Source organism: Colius striatus, chromosome 1, assembly GCF_028858725.1.
Source record: "Colius striatus isolate bColStr4 chromosome 1, bColStr4.1.hap1, whole genome shotgun sequence".
NCBI lineage: Eukaryota > Metazoa > Chordata > Aves > Coliiformes > Coliidae > Colius > Colius striatus.
Window position 1 is genome coordinate 76,736,955 of NC_084759.1, and position 20,771 is coordinate 76,757,725.

General features: G+C 39.7%; 2 protein-coding genes across 3 annotated transcripts in view; both read left to right on the top strand.

The window, feature by feature from the left end:
* Positions 1-7,558: 7,558 nt before the first annotated feature.
* Positions 7,559-20,489, top strand: TCEANC (transcription elongation factor A N-terminal and central domain containing). 2 transcript variants are annotated; one of them, XM_061998859.1, is made up of 2 exons: positions 7,559-7,684; positions 19,085-20,489. In XM_061998859.1, exons 1-2 carry the CDS (start codon positions 7,573-7,575, stop codon positions 20,173-20,175), a joined length of 1,203 nt encoding a protein of 400 aa, XP_061854843.1. In that variant the 5' UTR covers positions 7,559-7,572; the 3' UTR covers positions 20,176-20,489. The 2 variants fall into 2 exon arrangements, with proteins under 2 accessions (XP_061854843.1, XP_010193930.1); XM_010195628.2 differs by lacking the exon at positions 7,559-7,684 and adding an exon at positions 7,850-8,052.
* The window catches only part of RAB9A (RAB9A, member RAS oncogene family), a 31,406-nt gene continuing 18,258 nt past the window's right edge, over positions 7,624-20,771 (top strand). The window contains exon 1 of the mRNA XM_061998920.1: positions 7,624-7,684. The gene's annotated coding sequence lies outside the window, so the exon portion shown is untranslated. The remainder of the gene's footprint in view (positions 7,685-20,771) is intronic.

Here is a 20,771-nt window from a genome sequence, read left to right on the forward strand (position 1 = left end):
GCACACTCATCACTCAGTTCTAAAAGTTTTATCTGATCCTCCATAAGCAGCTACAGTTCAAAGTCAGCCTAAGGAAATCCAGGGCCTGGACCATCTCCTTCTCAAAACTGGACAGAAGCCTCAAAGCCTGAAAGTGACTCTTGATAAGAACAGCCACCCAAGATAGCTTTCTTTGGGTAAACACAATTCAAATACTGTGAGGAGAGGTGCTCTCGCAAAATGAAATCTTTCAAGAGTACTGAAATATCACCTAATGTGTGTATTTTCACAGTGTAGGATTCTCTTCCACATAAGGGTGGAGAAAGATGTGATTATTTTAAACACTTTGGTTCCCATTTCATTTCATTTCATTTCATTTCATAATAACAATTAACAGATTGCTGGCTGAATGATAGAGCCCAGAGGGTGGTGTTTAATGGCATAGAATCGAGTTGGAGGCCTGTGGCCAGTGGAGTTCCTCAGGGATTGGTTCTGGGGCCAATCTTGTTCAACATCTTCATCAACGACCTGGATGAGGGGACAGAGTGTACCCTCAGCAAGTTGGCTGATGACACCAAACTGGGAGGACTGGCTGATTCCCCAGAAGGCTGTGCTGCCATTCAACGGGATCTCGACCAGACTGAGAGTTGGGCAGAGAGGAACCTCATGAGGTTCAAGAACAAGTGCAGAGCCCTGCATCTGGGAAGGAACAATCCCATGCACCAGTACAGGCTGGAGATTGACCTGCTGGAGAGCAGCTCTGCAGAGAGAGACCTGGGAGTCCTGGCTGATAATAATCATGAGCCAGTAATGTGCCCTCATGGCCAAGAAGGCCAATGGCATCCTGAGATGCATCAAGAAGAGTGTGGCCAGCAGGTCTAGGGAGGTTCTTCTCCCCCTCTACTCTGCCCTGGTGAGGCCTCATCTGGAGTCCTGTGTCCAGTTCTGGGCTCCCCAGCTCAAGAGAGACAGAGAACTTCTGGAGAGAGTCCAGCGCAGGGCCACCAAGATGATCAGGGGACTGGAACACCTTTCATATGAGGAAAGGCTGTGGGAACTGGGTCTGTTTAGTCTAGAGAAGAGGAGACTGAGGGGGGATCTTATTAATATTTACAAATATCTAAATGGTGGGTGTCAGGAGGTTGAGACGTTACAGGACAAGGTGTAATGGGATGAAGCTGGAACACAAAAAGTTCCACTTAAATATAAGAAACTATTATATATAAGAACTATTTCACTGTGAGAGTGATGGAGCCCTGGCACAGGCTGCCCAGAGGGGTTGTGGAGTCTCCTTCCTTGGAGGTCTTCAAGACCCGCCTGGACACGTTCCTATGTGACCTGATCTAGGTGAACCTGCTTCTGCAGGGGAGTTGGACTAGATGATCTCTAAAGGTCCCTTCCAACCCCTACCATTCTGTGATTCTAACTTAAAAGTGCATGCATTATGTTATTTTTTTTCCTTACTTGCTGGCAGAATGGCAGGGAGCCTTTTCATGAACTGAATCATATGTCTAGATCACAGACAGATTATGGGTTTTTTTCTGGGAACTTTAAAACCAGTACAAATTCAAGACTTATTAACAATATAACCTTCAAACTGAATAAACCTTAAACTGAAGAAAGCTCTCCAGAAAGGGCTATGATAACGGACCACTAAATGAGGTACAGACTCTCTTTCTGTGGGCCCTTTTTTATATATTTTAAGAATTGCTAGATCTGAGCATCTCTTTTAAGAGAGCAGAGATCTTGTTACGATAACCTGCTGCTAAAGCAAACTGGCAACAACATAATTAAATCTTATAAGGAAAGGCTGTGGGACCTGAGCCTGTTTAGCTTGGAGAAGAGAAGGCTGAGGGGGATCTCATTAATGTCAAGAGGATGGGATGGCACTTTGTTGCCTCAAGTGACAAGAAAAGGGATAATGGACATACACTGGAACACAAAAAGTTCCACTTAAACTTCTTGAAAAGGAAAAACTCCTTTCCTAGGAGGGTGAGGGAGCCCTAGCACAGGCTGCCCAGGGAGGCTGTGGAGTCTCTTTCTCTGGAGATTTTCAGGACTGCCTGGATACATTCCTGTGCAACCTCATCAAGGTGAGTCTGCTTTAGCAGGAGGTGTGCACTATATGATCTCTAGAGATCCTTTCCAACCCCTACCATTCTGTGATTCTATGAACTCAGGAGATGGGTCACTAACCCTTAAGAGAAATATGAAAACCAACCTCAAATGCAGGTATACAGTGAGAGATGTGGTTCTTGTAGCTGGTTCTTACTGCTCTCTGACTATTTTCATGTTTCTTCTTACTGCAGGATTTAGCATCTCAATCAATCAACTCCATTACTAAATAATTTAAAAATCCCATTTTGAAAGTATTGGGTACTTATACATTTTATTGCTATCACAGATGCCTTGCTACACAAGATGGAAACAATTTTGAGGGTTTTATGCTAGAATAGATATAATTGGTTATTTCCAATCAAATGGCAAACTAAGTTGAAAGTTTTCTTTTTTATGTACATTCCCCTGTCAGAAGGCAGATGCATCATCTGGCTAACATCTGTTGGATTTGGGAGACAGACACAATTGCAAAGATGTGAAGTCTCACAGTGACAGGTTGAGGAACAAATATTTTAGCCACTCAGGGCTCCCACAGGCATTCAACTAGTTGGAAGGATGTCTTCAAAATCACTGCAGGATATTTTCCTAGTAGCCTCCCATATCTCCACCAGTTTGCTATCTCCACTTCACCAGTTTGTTGTTTGAAGTACCCATCTCTCTGCTTGTTGTTGCCACTCTGCTACTCCAGGAAACATCCTTTCCTGAACACTAGGCCACCTGGAGTCATTCTTCTTAGTCAGTCCGTGCCATGATTAATCATTCTCGGCTTTCTAGATTTTCAAGGATAATGTGATCCAATTCTCCCTAGGCAGAAAACATAATAATAAAAATCATGTTTTAAAATCAGTGCCAGAAAATGTCCATGACTCTGAACAAATCCATTTTATTCAGCCAGGCTAATAAAGAATTTCAGAACTGTTGTCACCTTTCATTTTGTCTTTGTAGCTGATCTAAAAATATCCCGTGGCCAATTCAGTGCTTTACAAACCTGTGAAAAAAGGCTGGATGAGGTATTAAAGAAAAAAATATGGTTTTCAATACTACTACTGGTGCTTCTAGCAATTATATTTGTAATTATGCCTTTCTTTGATTTTCAGTCAGGAGGCAACACTTTTAAATCATTTATCACAACTTTAGCATTCAAGCCTTTTGCTGAAGATAGGAAGACACATTCTGTTCTCAGCCATGTTTATGTAAATCTTTTATGCATTTGATTTCACTACAGACACTTTGATTTATGATGGTGTTACAGACAGCTGACATTAACTATGTCTCCCTGTCTAGGAGCATTTCTAGCAAGTGACCATTTACCAGTCAGTTCCCTTTCAGGTTTTCTGGGAGGATTCAATTTCCTCTATTCCAGTCCATAAGGAACAGTTGCTGCCATTGCCTGTGAACAAGGTTTCAGAAAGTTCAAGCCACAGTTGCAATGCCTGTACTCAGGGATTTTAGAGGAAATGCCTGTCCATCAGTCCTTCCTGCCACAACACATTTTGCCTGAGCTATTCTGATGAGGCAGTTGTTACAGTTCCAAGAATGGACAATAAAAGAGACCGAAGCTTATCTTTTGTGAAACAAATTGAAGAAAGAAGACCTTAAGGGAACTCATACATATTTTGTTTCAAATAACTGCACTACAAATATTTTGTGAATGGGAGTATAGCTTTGCAGTATTTAATTGCTAAAGCATTATCAATACACATCATCTTCAAAACTCATTTTAAAAAAAGCTTTTTATTTCATGAAAAGAAACCACGTTATGACTATCCTACTTTCAGAGACTGCAATTTCTTTCATAGATATGGATGTAGGTTAATAAATAAACAAAATAATAATTGTGGTAATTTTTCAGGATGTTTCCTGCTTGATGGCAAGCCAGAACTGTTCTCAACATTGTCTTTCATGTAGATCACATACGGAAAATGCAAACCTACAGCTCATTTAAGCTCAGCTATGTTAAATTTTTATAGTACCTGCAAAATGAAATGTTGTGCCACTATGGGACTATATGACAAAGCAGTAAATTACCTGATAAAATAGCACCCTAGTATGACATAATTTAAAAAAAGAAAATAAAAATTATACAAAAAATAATTTTATGGAATAAACAATACCAAACCATTTTGGGTTGATTTTGTTTTCCTTTACATAGAGCTATTGTTTTAAATATCAATTTTTGGAGGGAAGCATATTTTAAACACATTGTTCAGTGTAAGAATCTTATAATGACATTGTTTGACCAACATTTTTCCAGGTAGTTCTGTGAGTATTTAACACTTTACTAGCTGGCAGAATATCTCACTTCACTGAACAGAAGCCTGTGTTTCTAGAGAAGCAGATACAGACAATACTGAAGTCTCAAGGAAATTGTTGCTGTTAAAGAGTGGCACGGATTTCATCCTGGAAAACCATGCAGATGTACATATATATCATTACACATACGTATACATATGTATGAATATAATGGGTATATCATTGTTATTTTATACTTTTGCTTTGTTTTCTTTCAGGGGTAATTAAGAAAGTATTACTGTCTGTTTTATAAATGGGAAACTAGAATAACGATCTCTTATTCCTTAGATCAAAGAACTTTGAGTGAGGAACTCGCCTCCAGGAGGGACATCCTTAGTTCTGATCCCTGCTCAAAGGAGAGCTAATCATGAGGAGCAAGTCACGCTCCTTCTTGTGCTTTCCTTCCAAGAGCACTTTTGTGCCTCTGTAGTAGGCAAGGCACTTTCATCTAAAGATAGAAAGAATCCTATATGTACCATGCTTACTGTTGTACAGATAAAGATTAGAGAAACTAACATTCAAGAACCATATCCGGAGAGGTCAAAACTGAGACTAAACAGTGGACTCTTTAATATCATAATGATAGCTGCTGCTGAGCTCATGACATGCATATGCTGCAAAAACGCTTAAAAATATGTAAGATACATCACGGTATGACACGCCATATTTGGAGTAGGAAGGCTTGGGCTGTATTCCTATTCTGCTACTATTTTATTGCCAGTTCTAGAGAGTCATGTCATCTGCTTCAAATTTTTCATCTCTTGGATCATAAAACTAAGGACTTTTGGGGATAGGTTTTATCCCACACTTTGTTGCTGTGCAAGCCACAAGACAAGACATAAAGGAAGCCTGATCTCAACCATGGCCTCCAGCTAGCATGGGCTAATCATTGCACCACGTGGTCACTCACTGATGGATTTGAGTATCCATCATGTATGTGAGTTTGTCACACATACACTGCTAGTATTATTAAACAGAGTTATCAATCATTTAGAGTTCTTCAGTTATCAGTGTATAACATAACCACAGCAGAACTAGCAAGGAAAGATTTCATACGACTCAATAATGAACACTAATAAGTGATTCATTACAATAATTTAATAATTGCTTATGTCATTTTTTTATATCCTATAAAATAATGCAAGGCCTTTCTTTTTTTCTTCTTTGTGATTACCACTGGTGATGTTCACCATGTGAAAATAGGGAAAAAGAAGTGCGTCTGTGCTATGCGGTGCTTGTGCTGAAAGATACTTGGCAAGTTCAGTTTACTGTCAGCAGAGGGCAACATAGACCTCAGTAGTGAATAAAACCGAAAACCTATTAAAAATCCGAACAACTTTTTACTGTAGTTGAGAATAAACCCCAGCATAAACCTGTACATTTGCTATAAAGCCACAATTCTAGAACTATTACTCTATCACAAAATCATTTTCAATGCCTATATAAAACATATGAAAGAGGAAAGCACTACAATAAAGGCAGACAAATACCTTTATGACCAAAATACATCAACTTTTAGGTGTTTACAGTATAATCTGATATGTCCAGCACACTTCATTATATCCAAAAGCTGTTACCCTGTGAAGTAAATTTTATGACATTTATTTCTTTAACCCTGTGTATACCAACCGCTCTGTGTGTTATTCAAAGACTAGTTGGTTATACCACAAGTAATGCAGTGAAAAGTTGAAAATGAGAAGTTTTACAGTGGATTTTTTTTCTTTTTCTGTTCTCTGTTTGCCCTAGGTACATGTGGTGGTTTAGCCCTGGCTGGGTGTCAGATGACCACCAAGCTGTTCTATCACTCCCTCTCCTAAATGGGACAGAGGAAAGAGAAATATAACGAGAGGTCTGTAAGTCAAGATAAGGACAGGGAGATCACTTGGCAATTAGTGTCACAGGCAAACTAGACTCAACTTGGAGAGAAATGGTTTGATTTATTAATGAACCACCAGAACAGAGCAGGGGAAATGAGAAATAAACCAAAATCTTAAAATCCACCCCCTACCCCTATCTCTTCCTGGGACTCTCCTTCCTTCCCCCGTGGCATGCAGGGGATGGGGGATGGAGGTTGCGGTTGGTTCATTACAGGTGGACTTTGCTGCTTCTTCTTCTCAGAGGGAGTCCTCCTCACACTTCCCACTGCTACACTGTGGGGCCCCTCCCATGAAAGATAGTCCTCCATGAATTTCTCCAATGTGGGTCCTTCCTACGGGCTACAGTTCTTCATGAATTGCTCCGGCATGGGGCCTCCCACAGGGTGCAGCCCTTCACACTCTGCCCCAACATGGGTCATCCACCCAGGAGAAGAGTTCTTCAGCAACAGATTGCTCCAACATGAGTCCCCACACAGAATCAAGCAGCACAGTACTCCTTTCATAGAATCATAGAATGGTAAGGTTAGAAGGGACCTTTAGAGATCATCTAGTCCACCCCACCCCCCCCCGCAGAAGCAGGTCAACCTAGAGCAGGTCACATAGGAACATGTCCAGGTGGGTCTTGAAGACCTCCAAGGAAGGAGACTCCACAACCCCCCTGGGCAGCCTGTGCCAGAGCTCTGTCACGCTCACAGTAAAATAGTTTTTTCTTATATTTAAATTGAACTTTTTGTGTTCCAGCTTCATCCCATTACCCCTTGTCCTGTTGCTAGTTACAATAGAACAAAGGGATGTTCCAACCTCCGAACACCCACCATTTAGATATTTGTAAATATTAATAATATCTCTCCTCAGTCTTCTCTTTTCTAGACTAAACAGCCCCAGTTCCCGCAGCCTTTCCTTGTATGAAAGATGTTTCGGTCCCCTGATAGTCTTGGTGGCCCTGCTTTCACCCCGATACCAGACACCAGAGATTTCCATAGACCCCTCCTCATTTAATACCGTATTTCATAAAAGCGTGATTTGGGCTTTGAGTTGAGTGATCATTGTAACAGGACAAATGATGTGAGAATTGCATGTAAAGGGTGAAAAGTGCCAGTACTTGCTTATCTTTTGTTCAGACCTGGGAGAGGAGGCCTGAGGAATCAGCAGCATATTCAGCTGAGGGAGGAAGCATTGGTGCGGCAGGGGCCTCAGTAGGAAACTTCCTTCTGACACCTCCTGCTTAGGAAAACAAGTCTTAGGCTGTTGCTTTCTCCGGGGCGCTTTAAACTCTGCACTGCCCTAGCACTGCAGCTCACTCTGCATGTGCCCTCCTTACTCCCGCTCCAGAGCCTGGGGACAGCTCCCGCCCACTCCGGGAGCAAGCCGCGCCGCCCGCACGGCACGGAGGCGCCATGTTGAGGCCCATTGTGGAGGTAACTGCGCCGTCCGAGCTGCTGGGCTGGCGCGGGGAGGGCGGCGGGTGGTAGTAGTGCTGTGCGTTTCGTAGCGGGAGTGAGGCTGTTTCCAGTCAGCTGATGCCGGGAAGACACTTCGCTGTGCTCTGGCGCTGGAGGGGGTGGGGAGAGGTCCGGAGGGGCGGTGGGAGAGAGCGCTGCTGAGGTGACCGCAGCGCCACGAAATGGCGGCCCACGGCCTCGACCCCCAGGAGACATAGAGCCTCCCGCTTCACCCCAGGGCCGCTTTACTCGTTAGCACAGTGCTAGCCCTGGCTCAGGCCTCAGGGGCTACCGGGGAGCGGGCACTGCGGTAAGAGCTCCGTGAGGCGTGGAGGTGTTGCTAGGTGAGTCAGCTTGCTTCTCCTCCTGCCTGGGCCACGCCGGGAGCTGAGGAGCGGCGACGCTTCGCCGCTAAGCAATACAGTCGTGCCTCAGACTTCAGATAGATGAGTCTGAAGATGTGTAAGAGGAACAGCCCTGAGGAAGTTTTCGTGAAGGATTTAGAGAAAAACCCATAGGGTTACCCTTCCCGTAGTATCGGTGGTTTGGGACACAGTTGCTGTGTGAGCTGGCCCACCGATTGTATGGGAGTGATCGCAGGCTCATTAGCAGATGATCTCCACCTAGTTTCTTGGGCCGGTATCTGAGATGTAGATTACAGTGGTGCCAGTCAGCTGCTGGCATGGTGAGGCTGACTGTCTTCCAGGCAAGTTGTGGCTGGCTTCTGCATCAGGCAAACTTCAGCTGCTTCCAAACAAGTACATGTGGCTGGGCTGCTTTTCTCAACTGTTGTTATTACCCTGCTGATTTATATAATAAGCTGCTGTAATTCCCACTCACGGAAGAGACTGACCTAAAAAACTGCAAGACAATTATCTATAATGGTGATATTATGGGAATTTTTTTGGTATTTTTTATCTTGTTCTCCATGTAGCAATGATGTCTTGAAGTAAGTGAAACACTGGCATAAGTATAGAAAAGAATTAGGGAGTTCACACTTTTCAACATAGTATTGTTTTAAATTATTAAACATATAAAATTTCATTTTAAGTGTATTTTGCATCCTCTTTTCATTAGTGTGTCGGGTGCCTTGATCATGATTTGCAAGATCTCATAATTAAGCATTCATGTTTTAGCAGAAGGAATTTTAGTAGACACTAAATATTACTGTATAAATAATCTTTGTTTGTATCATACACTTTCTGCATAGCAGAGTCGGGAACATATGTGCTCTCTGCATACAAAAGATTTCTTTTTTTGAAGGGAAAAAGTTACATCATCTTTCATTGAAAAACCTGTAAAAGAAAGCAATATTGTAATAAATATGTCTTGACAATGGGATGGTAAACAGAAATAGTATTGAGCCAAGCCTTAACTAGAAACTGAATGTTAAAGCAATAAAAAGTCTGTGTTCATCTGAGAAATGATCAAAACGAAAAGTTTGTAAAACATGTTTTTATTACTTTTTCTGTTTTTTTAAATGTCAGCACAATTTGCCATAGAAAGGCATTGCTGACCGAACATTTACTTTTGCTCATAGTATGCATGAATTCAAGTCTTAGCTTTCAAGATTATTGACATGCATATAGAGCTAACATTTTTGTCAAGGAATTGTATTCAAGAGAAAGAATTGCTTGTTCCTCTGCAATACGATTTATATTTTGTCTCTAAAGCATTAAGTGAATAAATGTACTTTGAATAGCTGTGTCTCAAGTACATTTTGACAACTCTTATCTGTAAGCCAGTCTGTTTTGTTAGACTTTTGTGCCAATGCAGAAGCTTACTGAAAGGAAGATAGGAGATCCACCTTAGGAAAGCTGCTTTGAGGTCCAGGCTGCCTAGGTTTCAAATTGGTACATCTGCAAGATATGGTACACTATTTATGGAAGCTGACATGGACATCCAAGTGGATGTGGACATCCAAGTGGATGTGCACATCCAAGAATAACAGATTAAGTTGGTCACTTCAAAGCAAATTTTAAACCTGCAGGTCACAACGCATTCTTCACCTCAATAGGTTTAAAAAAAAAACCCCCATGCAATTAATTTTACCTAGGTAAATAAACAAGAAATTAAAAAGAAAGCTAGAAAAATAGTGGAAGAAAGCTCTAACACCAAGCAGGAACATGAGAGGTGAACACTATAGGTGAACAGATAAAATATTGTCAGCCTTCTACAACAGAATGGTCAAAACTGATTTCTTCAAGTACTAGCCTTGGGTCTATGTTCTGCATGATAGTGTAGTCTTTCTTTTTCAAAAAAAAGAAAACTCCTAATAATTTTGTCTGTGGAGGAAAGATGGGAACACTAGAGGCTTACAGCCTTAAAAGGAACGTGAAACAGTTCCTTGTTCTTTGTTTTAAAAAACATTAAGGTGTATAAGTTAATCTCAGTGTATTGACATTTGGGGTTATTTTCCAATGCTTGGAGGACAGCACTTCTTGTTCACAGACTTTGGGTGAGGGAGGAGTCCAGATTTCTGATATAGTCCCAGTTGGGGAGAGGATGTGCTTCATGAATTGGAATTGTTAGCATTACCTATATAAGGCAATACAGTTAACATGTGTTGAAGAAACCAGCTTCTCCTTGGAAGATAGAATCAACAGAATTGTTTCAGCTGGAAGAGACTTTTAAGATCAGAGTCCAGCCTCTGTGCTAGCCCTATCAACCATTAGACCATTTCCCTAAGTTAAACATCCAACTGTCTCTTAAACACCTTCAGGGAAGGTGACTCCACCACCTCCCTGGGCAGCCCATTCCAAAGCCTGACAACTCTTTCAGTAAAGAAATTCCTCATATCCAGCCTGAACCTCCCCTGGTGCAACTTGAGGCTGTTTCCTCTTGCTCTATTGCTTGTCACTAGGAATAACAGACCCCTTCCTTTCAGGTAGCTGTAAAGAGAGATAAGGTTTCCCCTGAGAGACCTTATCCTTTTCTCCAGGCTAAACAGCCCCAGATTCCTCAGCCATTTTTCATGTGAGATGTACTCTAAATCCTTTACTAGCTTGGTAGCCCACCTCTGGATCCTCTCCAGCACCTCAGTGTCCTTGTAGAGAGGGGCCCAAAGCTGGACACAGTATTCGAGGTGCAGCCTCACCAAAGCCTTGCTGATATTATTTAGCTGGTAGTCCTAAGACATATGAAGTATAAATATGATCATTTTTATCCATCTAGATGGACAGTTAAGGGGACTAAATAGTATTTAATTCAAATAGTTAACGGTGACACAGCTGTTTAAATCATATTGGTATCATCTGGTATGGTTCTTGAGTGATGAGAAATGTTTCTACAATTTCTTTGCTGTGGAAAAACAGTGAAATATTCTTCATACTGTCTTTCAGATTTAACAATCTCTTTGTTTTAAAATCTGCTGCTGATTGAAAGGGATGAATATTAGGAAATGAAGAAGTGGTTTCACAAAATGCAAACAAAATAATTTCCCACAGTGAGGTTTTGATTGGATGCTAAGATAGATGATGTTGGAGGAATAGTATTACCACTTTCTACTTGTCCCAGGTTAAGCTTTGCTTTTCATGACAGAGGCATGAAGATGCCAGATGTACTTCTAGCAAGGTTGAATTTTTTTAATGCATATGATAAGCTCAGTTTGCAAGAGACTCTAATTTACAATCACAAAAATTATTGTATGTTTTGTGAAAAGTTGTGTGTAGCCCTGCCAAAGAGCCTGAACCCCGTGATGTTGCAGTCAATGTCCCTACCGTAACTAGGGTAATGTTAATTCATGTCTGGGTCATCTGCTTAAATTTCATTCAGCTCTTAATTTTCCTATGTGTATTTGCTGCTTGTGGCCCAAACAGCAGTTCATGTTTTGAAAATGAACCCTGTGTGTTAAAAGACTGACTGTTGACCTGCCAGAAGCACCAGCTAATGCCTCTTACTGGCAAGTAGTGGAAAGTGGCTGAGAGAAAAGTTATTCCTCTGCCAACTTTGATACAGCTTTGTCATAAAAATTAAAAAACACAGAGGGGCCCATGGAAAATTTGTGACCTTGTACTCAAACTTAAAACTATGATTTTGAGTAAAGTTAGTTAATACTGAAAAGTAATCCAGTAATAGATTAGAGAACTATCTTCTCTAACTTTGTTTCTTTGTGTGAAATGGTGCAAATTTTAAAGCAAATGGAACCACACATTGTTTATGCATAATTTCTAATGAAACTGTTAATGACAAATCTCTTTGAACTATTTATGCATTTTATTATTGCCCCATTGAATCATAATATGTTAGAATCTATTGTGACTCTGTATTCCTATCCTATTGTGGAAAAGATTATCTAATACCTCCACTTCCTCCTCGCCACCTGTAACACGTTAAAACTAAATTTTGTCATTTTCTTAACTCCTTTACAGTTGTTTTATTTAAAAAGGTCAGCCACTTGTAATGTTACTCGTAATGTTTTCAGGGTTCAAGATGTTTGTCTAACTCAGATGACCAGTCAGTTCAGTAGAAAAATTCACATGAGTAAGGCAGACAAGGTGCAGGAAAAGCTTAAATATCTTCCAGTGAGAAGCAGTTTGTTTCTAAACTAAAGATTGAAAGAAACCATTTTCAAGGTAACGTCTCTGCTAGGAAGTGTGTCTACTGTAACATCAGCTGGACCTCCTAGAACTAAAAACCTGTATCTGTTCAGTTTGTAAAGAATTTTCTCAACTACTTTTTGCCATGGGATGTCAGAGGTGTTATTTGTTTGGTGTAGCTGTAATATTTTGAGCATTTTCCTGAACTTCAGCTTATATAGTGAGGTCAAACAAACCCAGTGGCTAAACAGTCAGAACAAGCTGTTGCCTCTACCAGTCTCATTAAATTAATGCATGTTTGTTTGACCTCATTAGAAAAATATGAAGACAAATCTACTTTGGGGTTGATCCCCGAGGCTTGATGACTTCATTATGCAGTCTATTGATTAAAAAAAAAAAAAAAAAAGAAAATTCTAAAGGAAATCAGAACTCTAATTAAAAATGAGGGCTCTAGGAGAAGCCACTTCAAATCAGGATTTAAAATTTGCCATGTGAAAAGAGGCTACTGTGTTCTTCCTCACATGAATGAGATATACTCTGCCCCTTCTTGTCTGTAATCTTCTCTTGAGAAGAAAGCTGTGTGATAAATGTACCAATGAAACACAGGGTAGAGACAGTATAGCTGCATATAGGTTAGTTAAGAACACTACAGTTCAAGCAGTCACTGATGTAAAAAGATGCAGGAAAAAAAAAGCTGTAACTCTGTCAGACTACGTTCCATTATACACAGACTCTTTCACCAGATGTTGTTCTGGAAAGTTCTTGAAAGTATTTTATGTAGTGTTATTAATTTTCCATTTCTTACTTCTTGTGGCTCTATTCTGTTGAGTGTAGAAGAATAAAGGAAGCATTTTGCCTCTGTAGATAGAGTTCTGTAAATAACAGAATCACAGAATGGTGGGAGTTCGAAGGGACCTTGAAAGATCATCTAGTCCAACCCCCACGCCAGAGCAGGACCATCTAGAGTAGGTCACAGAGGAACTTGTCCAGGTGGGATTTGAATGTCTCCAGAGAAGGAGACTCCACAACCCATCTGGGTAGCCCGTTCCAGTGTTGTCATTCTCACAGGAAAGAAATTTTTCCTTCTGTTTCCTTGGAATCTCTTATGTTCCAGCTTAGACCTATTGCCCCTTGTCATATCATTGGACATCATTGAGAACAGCCTGGCTCCATCCTCCTGACAGCTGCCCTTCAAGTATTTGTAAACAGTAATTATATCACCCTTCAGTCTCCTCTTCTACAAGCTAAAGAGACCTAGCTCCCTCATCCTAATGAAGTGGAGGTTTTTGGGGTATAGTTTTGCCACAATCCTGAGCTTATGTACCCTACCGCTTCTCAGTACTTGAGAAGTGACTCTCCTGGTCAGGGAGGTGTCAGTGCTCATGGATGTCTGGGCAATAGTACTGTTTCATTGTCTCAGTTATTATTGTATGATCTTTATTCATTTGACTGTTCTTTGAAAATGAATTTCTGTATAGTTAGAAACGTTTAGGAGTGGGAGGCAGTCCTGCTGAGAAGTGGGAAGAGCTCTGTTTTTTGACAAGATGGAATAAAAGACACAGAAAATTGTTTCTTGGTGATAATCTTTGTTACTGATTCTCACACTGTAGATAGGACAAAGGAATGTTTTGGGGTCTGGAGGCTGACTATGAGAATTCTCCACTTTCCTTCTAGGCTCTGAGTTTAAAATGATGTTTGTTCATTTTCATTGTCTATATGGAATTTAGGCTGGCCAAAGCAAGAAACCTGGTGTTTCTGGGGCTCTGCTAACTACACTTTTGGTGGAAAATTTGTTACTGTTGGAATTCCTTGGAGGAAAAAAAGTCATCTATTTAATCAGAATAAAACCCAGACCACAGCCATGATAAAGATCAGAATAAGCCAAGTACTTCTATCTCCAAGGTTTAGATAAGCAAGAAAAGGACTGGTGGTCTGCCTTCTCTACCCTTGCAAGTCATTCATCCACTCCTACCTGGATGCATTCTGAGTTTGTTTTGGTTTATCAGTAGGAGTTACCTGTGCTAAGACAAAATAGACTATGGCTTTGGACTATGTAAGACATATAGCAGAGACAAGGCATTTACCCCAAATGGTTTCGGAGAAGGCAGTGTTTTTTTTCCCAGAGGCTGGCTTTGCAGTTAGCAGCAAGTGTCTCAGGCTGGGGTTATTTGCTTGCTTACTTTTTCCTGCTTAGTCATTTTACTATTTAAAGTTCTGATTCCACTTAGTACTATTGTAGATTGACCGTATTTTAAACCTGATGCAACCTGATCTTTGTTTCCTTATGAGCAAACTGACTCCAAAAATTTATATTGATCACCATCATGTTATTCTTGTGTATACAAGTGACTCATTATACCATACAGTCACAGTGTGATGATTTGGCAAGAAAGGACCTCATCAGCACAACCTTACTCATTAATAACACTATCTCATTGTAAATATGAGTCAGTCTACCTTGCAACCTTCAGTAGACACTTGGAACGTTCTCATTCATTGCTGAACAGGATGGAAAGGCCTCTTGTAGGAGGGATGAAATGTTTATCAGCTTTGTGCAGTACAAAATCTCATTTGTACTTTTGTTCTTGCATCTCTGCAATAAGAAAAAAAGCATGATTAGTTTCATAACAAGATAAAAAATATCCTTTGGTTATCTTACCTCTTGGAACTAGTAAGACAGTAAAACAGTTCTGTCTGAGTACGATTCAGTTAATTTTACAATGCTTCAGCAGCATTTGCCAAATAATATTAAATCAGGTAGAAAAGTGGTCAAGTTCCAAATTTTTATAATATTGAATGCAAGAGCAATGCCTAGGAACACGACTGAATGAGGGAGGTACCCTTTCCCTCTCTCTGCATCCCAGCACCTTGGGATCTACAGGATTTTTTTTTTTTGGACAAATTTAGGCAAATAGGTACCCTAAAAATATGAAGTCTCCTGAAGGTCATAGGGAAATTGTTTTGTCTGTTTTCTTAACAGGCTGCAGTTTCACATCGTACACGTTTCATAAGATACTGTGAGTTTGCAATGCTGCAGCTCCCTCAAGTGGGAAAATAATTTTCCATTTGAAACTGTGGCTTGGTTTCTGTGAAACATTGACCTTCTCGTCAGGAAGTTCTCCTATCTTCCTCTTTCTTCTATCTCTTGTTTTCTTTTTTTGTTTTCTTGTTTTTTACAGCTGTTTAGGACTGCCGTCATCAGAGAAGTAGAGCTGCGGGTTAAAGGTTTATGATCATGACTTTTCTTCTGCAACTGGCCTGTTGAACCAGCCTCAGCAGGTCATTGCACCATGTAAGCTTTACTTCTGTCATCTGAACTAGAGAAAATGATAAATACTTGCAGACTATGTAAAGTATTTTTAAAACTTCTCAATTCTTTTAAAATGTAACTCTTATTTCAGTCAATGATTTTGCTTATCTAACGTGGCAGAAAACTCAAAAGTCACTTGTCAAAGTGGACACGGATCTGGCAGCTGTATCTGGTCTCACAAACTTCCACTGCTCTTTGTACAAACTAACACAATAAAACATGTACATACCTGGTGAACTTTGGCTAGAAAACATGCTCCAGTATTATCAATATGTCCGTATTTTATTGTTTCTCTCTATAAGAATATGAAAAAGATATTTTCTACATTGTCTGAGGAAATCATATTGTACCTTGATTAGAGAAGGAGAGGTGCTTGACATCCAGACTTGGAATGCTATGGAGAACCCCCTGTATTAAAGGAGAGTTCTGTCTCATCCCTTGAAGGAAGCCAGAAGTAGTAAAAGGAACCATTTCATAATCTCACATATTCTTTGTAATTTAGAGATCTCTGTTTAATTTCTGATCCTGTAAAATAATGATCTCTGTCAACTTTGATAAATCCAGTCCTTGCTTGGTTTCTAGGGCAACAAATGCACAAACAACTTTTTTTTTTTTTCCTTATCACACTACCTTTTCATTCGGAAACTGAGCTGAAATTAAAGACTGAGCAGTTAGTATAGTTTGCAGATGTATGTATTACTTTTGTCTTTAAGGATCTTGAAGTGCTTTGCAAATTAGATACACAACAGCAGAGCCAGTGCAATTCCAAGAATGCTTTCCCCACAGAAGCCTCCTTATAGTTACAGATAAAGACATGTTTATCACCTTTATGTAGTGGTTTCTTTGCTGGCTGTTTCCTGTGCTTCTGCCAGTTACCAGTGAATATCCTTCTTTGTTACCATAATTAGTGACAGATTGGGTTCTGTCCTTGTATAGTTTTGATGACTTAGTTTTTCTGTTACTTTTACCTAGCTTTGCTTAGTAAGTTTGAAAGAAGTCACTCTGTCGTACCTCTTTCTTATATATTGTACCTGTTGAGAAAAGTATTCCCTTAGAAGTGATTATTGTGACTTCAATATGAGTAGTCTGTTAGGTCCTTGAATTTCCAAAACTGTTTTTAAATCATTGCTCATATTTTGATATCCATAGTCTGCTTTCAGTTTGTTTATTTACCTATTGCCATAAGATTTATGTATTTGAATTTAATGTGGCATGAACATAAAAAAAATCAATGCAGGACTAAGAAGACATGAACGTTTCTACTAATTTAATTTATTGCCTTAGTGCATGTGTGTATAAGTCTGAAGGCAGAACACATACTGCATTTAATCCAATTTAAGTCATCTTTTTATATATCTGGTAGAAGGTTAAAAAAATCCCAAACAAACCCAGACAGATTGTCTTAGATCTGCCTATTAGGCAAAAAAAAACAAAACAGTGTGAAGTGGTGAGTTAGTGTCAGCTCTTCCTGAGGAGCTGTAGGTGTCTGGTAAGTTTAAGGAAATGAACTGTGAGTGTGTGGCAGAATGGCTGCATTACCATGGCAGATGTGAGCACGGAGGCCCCAGCTCCACTCAGAGGCTTTGTGTTAGTCACCCCAGCTGTCAATGCCTGCTCATAGCTGTGGAGCCAAATGTGTCTTTTTCAGACATTGGATTTTTCTTGTGTGAGATTGGCCGAGAAACATACATGGCTTCACCTTGCCGTCCTGGTGGCCTGCTTAGGTGGATAGCCCTGAGCAGATGATGTGCATGGATTTTATGCAACATTTCTTAAGTACAGATCCTCACTCTACAGTATTAGAAAGGAAACTTTCTAGAAAGCATAGCCCTTAATGAAAGTTGAAAATACCTCACCTTTGCCACAGGGTAAAGCTATATACACGGACATACTATCAGCAGAGCACCTTGTTTGTAGTAATTTCTTTGCACATCTGCAGTCCTGTGTACTAAATATTGAGAATTCATGAAGTTGTCTTGCATCTGGATAAGTGTATTTTATGATATGTGTAGCATAATACAGTACATTGGAAGGAGCAGAACAGATTCAAAGGCATAGGGCAATCATAATGGTTCAGCATATAACTATGTCACCAACCCTGCCCTAGATTGTGTGAAAAACAGTGAATCAGCAGATCATAATTTTCTAAAGTCAGGTAAGTAGTGTTTGGGAGACAGGGAACTGTCCTGTATTGATAGCTGCCTTACATAAGAAAATAGCTCTTTTCTTTCTCACAGCCTCTGTATGTTCCTGCAGCAGAACAGATGAGCAGATGCAATTATTGATGCTTTTCACTGTGACGATGCATAGAATTCAACCTGAGTATTGAAAAATGTGTCCTGTTTCTCTGATTCTGAAACTTGTTGAGTAGAAAATCTGTTTCTGTAATAGCCTTTATTGGGGTTTTGCGGGACTTCAAAATGTCAGACAAGAACTAGCTATTTAAATACAGGTTAAGTGAATGCAGAGACCATTCACTGGGGAGGTCAGGTTGGTCTGTTGTTCAGCATTTTGGAAACAGGTGAAGGTTTATGCTCTTTGTCTCTCTGTCCTTTTCTTCTTTGGAGCTCTACCTAAAGTTTGAACTTATTTCTGTCCTACAGTGTTTATTTACAAATCTTTGGACTTTATCCAGAAGTTATTACAGAATGTGTTCAACGGTGTCAAGTCATGATGTTATTCCAGTACCTATTAACTGCAGAAGGTCCTAGATGTGGTTTTTAATAGCCTTTCAATTTCTGTAACAGGAAAACCAGACTGACTTTCTGAAAACAGCATTCTTATTAAATTTGTTGTCACCAATTCTGTAAAAACTTTACTAGTAATTTAATTGTTTCTCTGTATGTCTGAGAGGGTGGAGATGCATTGCCTTATAGCCTCATTTTTGGAAAGCTTGTTATTTGATAGCAGTATCTAGATTTTAAACATTAATGAGTGGTCATCTAGAGCTTTTGTTGAAAAAGACTGAATTTCAGAACTCATTGCTTCTTGGTATTCTAGCAGTAGTAGAGTTTACAACTGCACAAACACTGCAAAATCCACTTGTAATCTTGTGGAGTGGAGCGGTTGCTTGTCTTATAGTAGTTGAGAATCTCCCTGTGAACATATCTTACGGGGGGTGTGTGTAGGAAAAAAAAATGACAATAATTTTTATTACACTAGCAGTGTCTTTCTTAGTGTGGGATTTTTTTTTTTGGCAAGATGCTGGGCTTTTCCTTAAAAACTGTCGTAGCCTACTTTTAAAATCATTAACCCTACTGTAGCAGAAGTCCGCATGGGCTTTCCTTTCTGCCAGTATTTTCCTTGGCTGAGTTATACTAGCGTGCCCACTTGCAGGACCCAGCCACCTCTGCATTTTGGATTTGATCCACTGCCTCTACTGTATGCCACTTTAAAAGTTGTCGAAATCTGTGATATATACAAATAAAATAGTGTAAGATTACATAGAGTAAAAGAAAACCTTGTGGGAATACACAGACAAATAATGTCATAGCTGCAATAAATATAATAAACATTTCTTGCTTTCAGGTTTAAAAATGTCTGACCAAAAAAGTATTGTACACAGAGCCCATTGTATTGAAAAGCTGTTATCTGAGAACAATTTCCAAGATATGGAGGTTCACCTTAAAGAACTTGAAGGTGCTGATATGACTATCGAATACCTTCAGGGGACAGAAGTTGCCAGGGCTGTATACAGAGTACTCAAAAGCTGCCCTTCAGTAGAGGTGAAAAAGAAAGCAAAGCAGTTATTGTCAAGATGGAAAGCACTTTACAAGAATAACTGCGTTCGGTCAATGCAAGTTAAAAAGCCAGTTTCTGCACATGTGAAAACAGAAATTGAACATCTCATTGTGGTTCCTAGAGAGCAGTTGCTGTCTGAAGGACCCCATCAGCAGGAGACATTAGATGCTAGTAGTTCTAAAATTTTGGACTCATCACAAACTGTTAAGAATCTGATATGTAACAACACAGAGAGCAGCGTGGATCAGCTTTCTTCTTCTGAGGAACAACATGCTTGTAATGAAGATTCTAAACCTCCTGTTAACAAAGCAAGTCTGCAGCAGGATGCAACAAGAGCTCTGAGATGCAAGTGTACGGATCTTCTTTATACAGCTTTGACTGGTTCTGCCAAAGACAAAGAAGCAGCTGATAAATGGCTAGAACTAGCTAAAGAAATCGAAGAACATGTTTTTGTGCTCCATGCTAAAAATGAGAAAAAGTATAAAAGTTGCATCAGAAGCAAAATCTCTAACCTGAAGAACCCTAAAAGTTGCCACTTAAAACACAACCTTTTTTCAGGAACGTTGAGTCCAAAGGCTTTTGCTGAGATGACAGTGATGGAAATGGCCAGTGATGAACTGAAACAGCTCAGGGCTGTATACACACAGTCATCTGTTCAGGAACATCAGCTTCCACAAGTTATTAATGGTACACAGACTAACAAAATAAAATGTAGGCGCTGTGAAAAATTTAATTGCACTGTCACCGTGATTGCCAGAGGCACTCTCTTTCTTCCAGGTTGGGTGCGAAACACAAATCCAGATGAACAAATGTTGACTTACGTTATTTGTAATGAATGTGGAGAGCAGTGGTATCACAGCAGATGGAATTGTTTCTAGTGCTATGCCTCACTAATGAGTGGTTTAGAAACATAAATATGATAAGGTGCCTGTGTTGAAACTGTGTAATATAAAATCCTGTACTGATACTATGTACATGCTGCCACTTAAAAGTGCAAAATGCATTTTAAACAGTTGCTATTATTTTTGAAAGGGACTTGATATTTTTTAGTAATATCAATATGTATATAAATACAAGAATAAAAGGAAAAAAATGGTAACACTGTATCTGACAAATACTCACTAGTAATTCCTTTTAAAATATTGCAAATGCTGCGTTTTTTTCCCACAAGGTACTTAGTACTTAGAATTTTCATTATCTTCAACAGGAATTCTCTCACAGAACATAAGTTTAATTTACAGTAAACATTTTCCAAAACAGCATTTCACATACTTGTGTGTATTGCAGAATGTTCAGCATGGATTCACTCCTTAATTAAGTTATCTTGCAAGTAAGTGTTAGATTATTGAGTTGGTTTGAGAGGTAATGTCTAACAGGAAAAAAGGAATGGAAAAGAAGAGCATAAAGGGAGAGGGGAGAAGGCAGCTAGCAAATGAAAGCAAAAATGAAATTTGGTTTTAGCTTTTTTTCTAGC

Excerpts from the sequence above, each read along its gene's own strand:
- TCEANC (XM_061998859.1), top strand. The coding sequence starts at position 7,573 with ATGTGCCCTCCTTACTCCCGCTCCAGAGCCTGGGGACAGCTCCCGCCC. Across the intron at positions 7,685-19,084 it reads TGTTGAGGCCCATTGTGGAG|GTTTAAAAATGTCTGACCAA; the intron begins GTAACTGCGCCG and ends TCTTGCTTTCAG.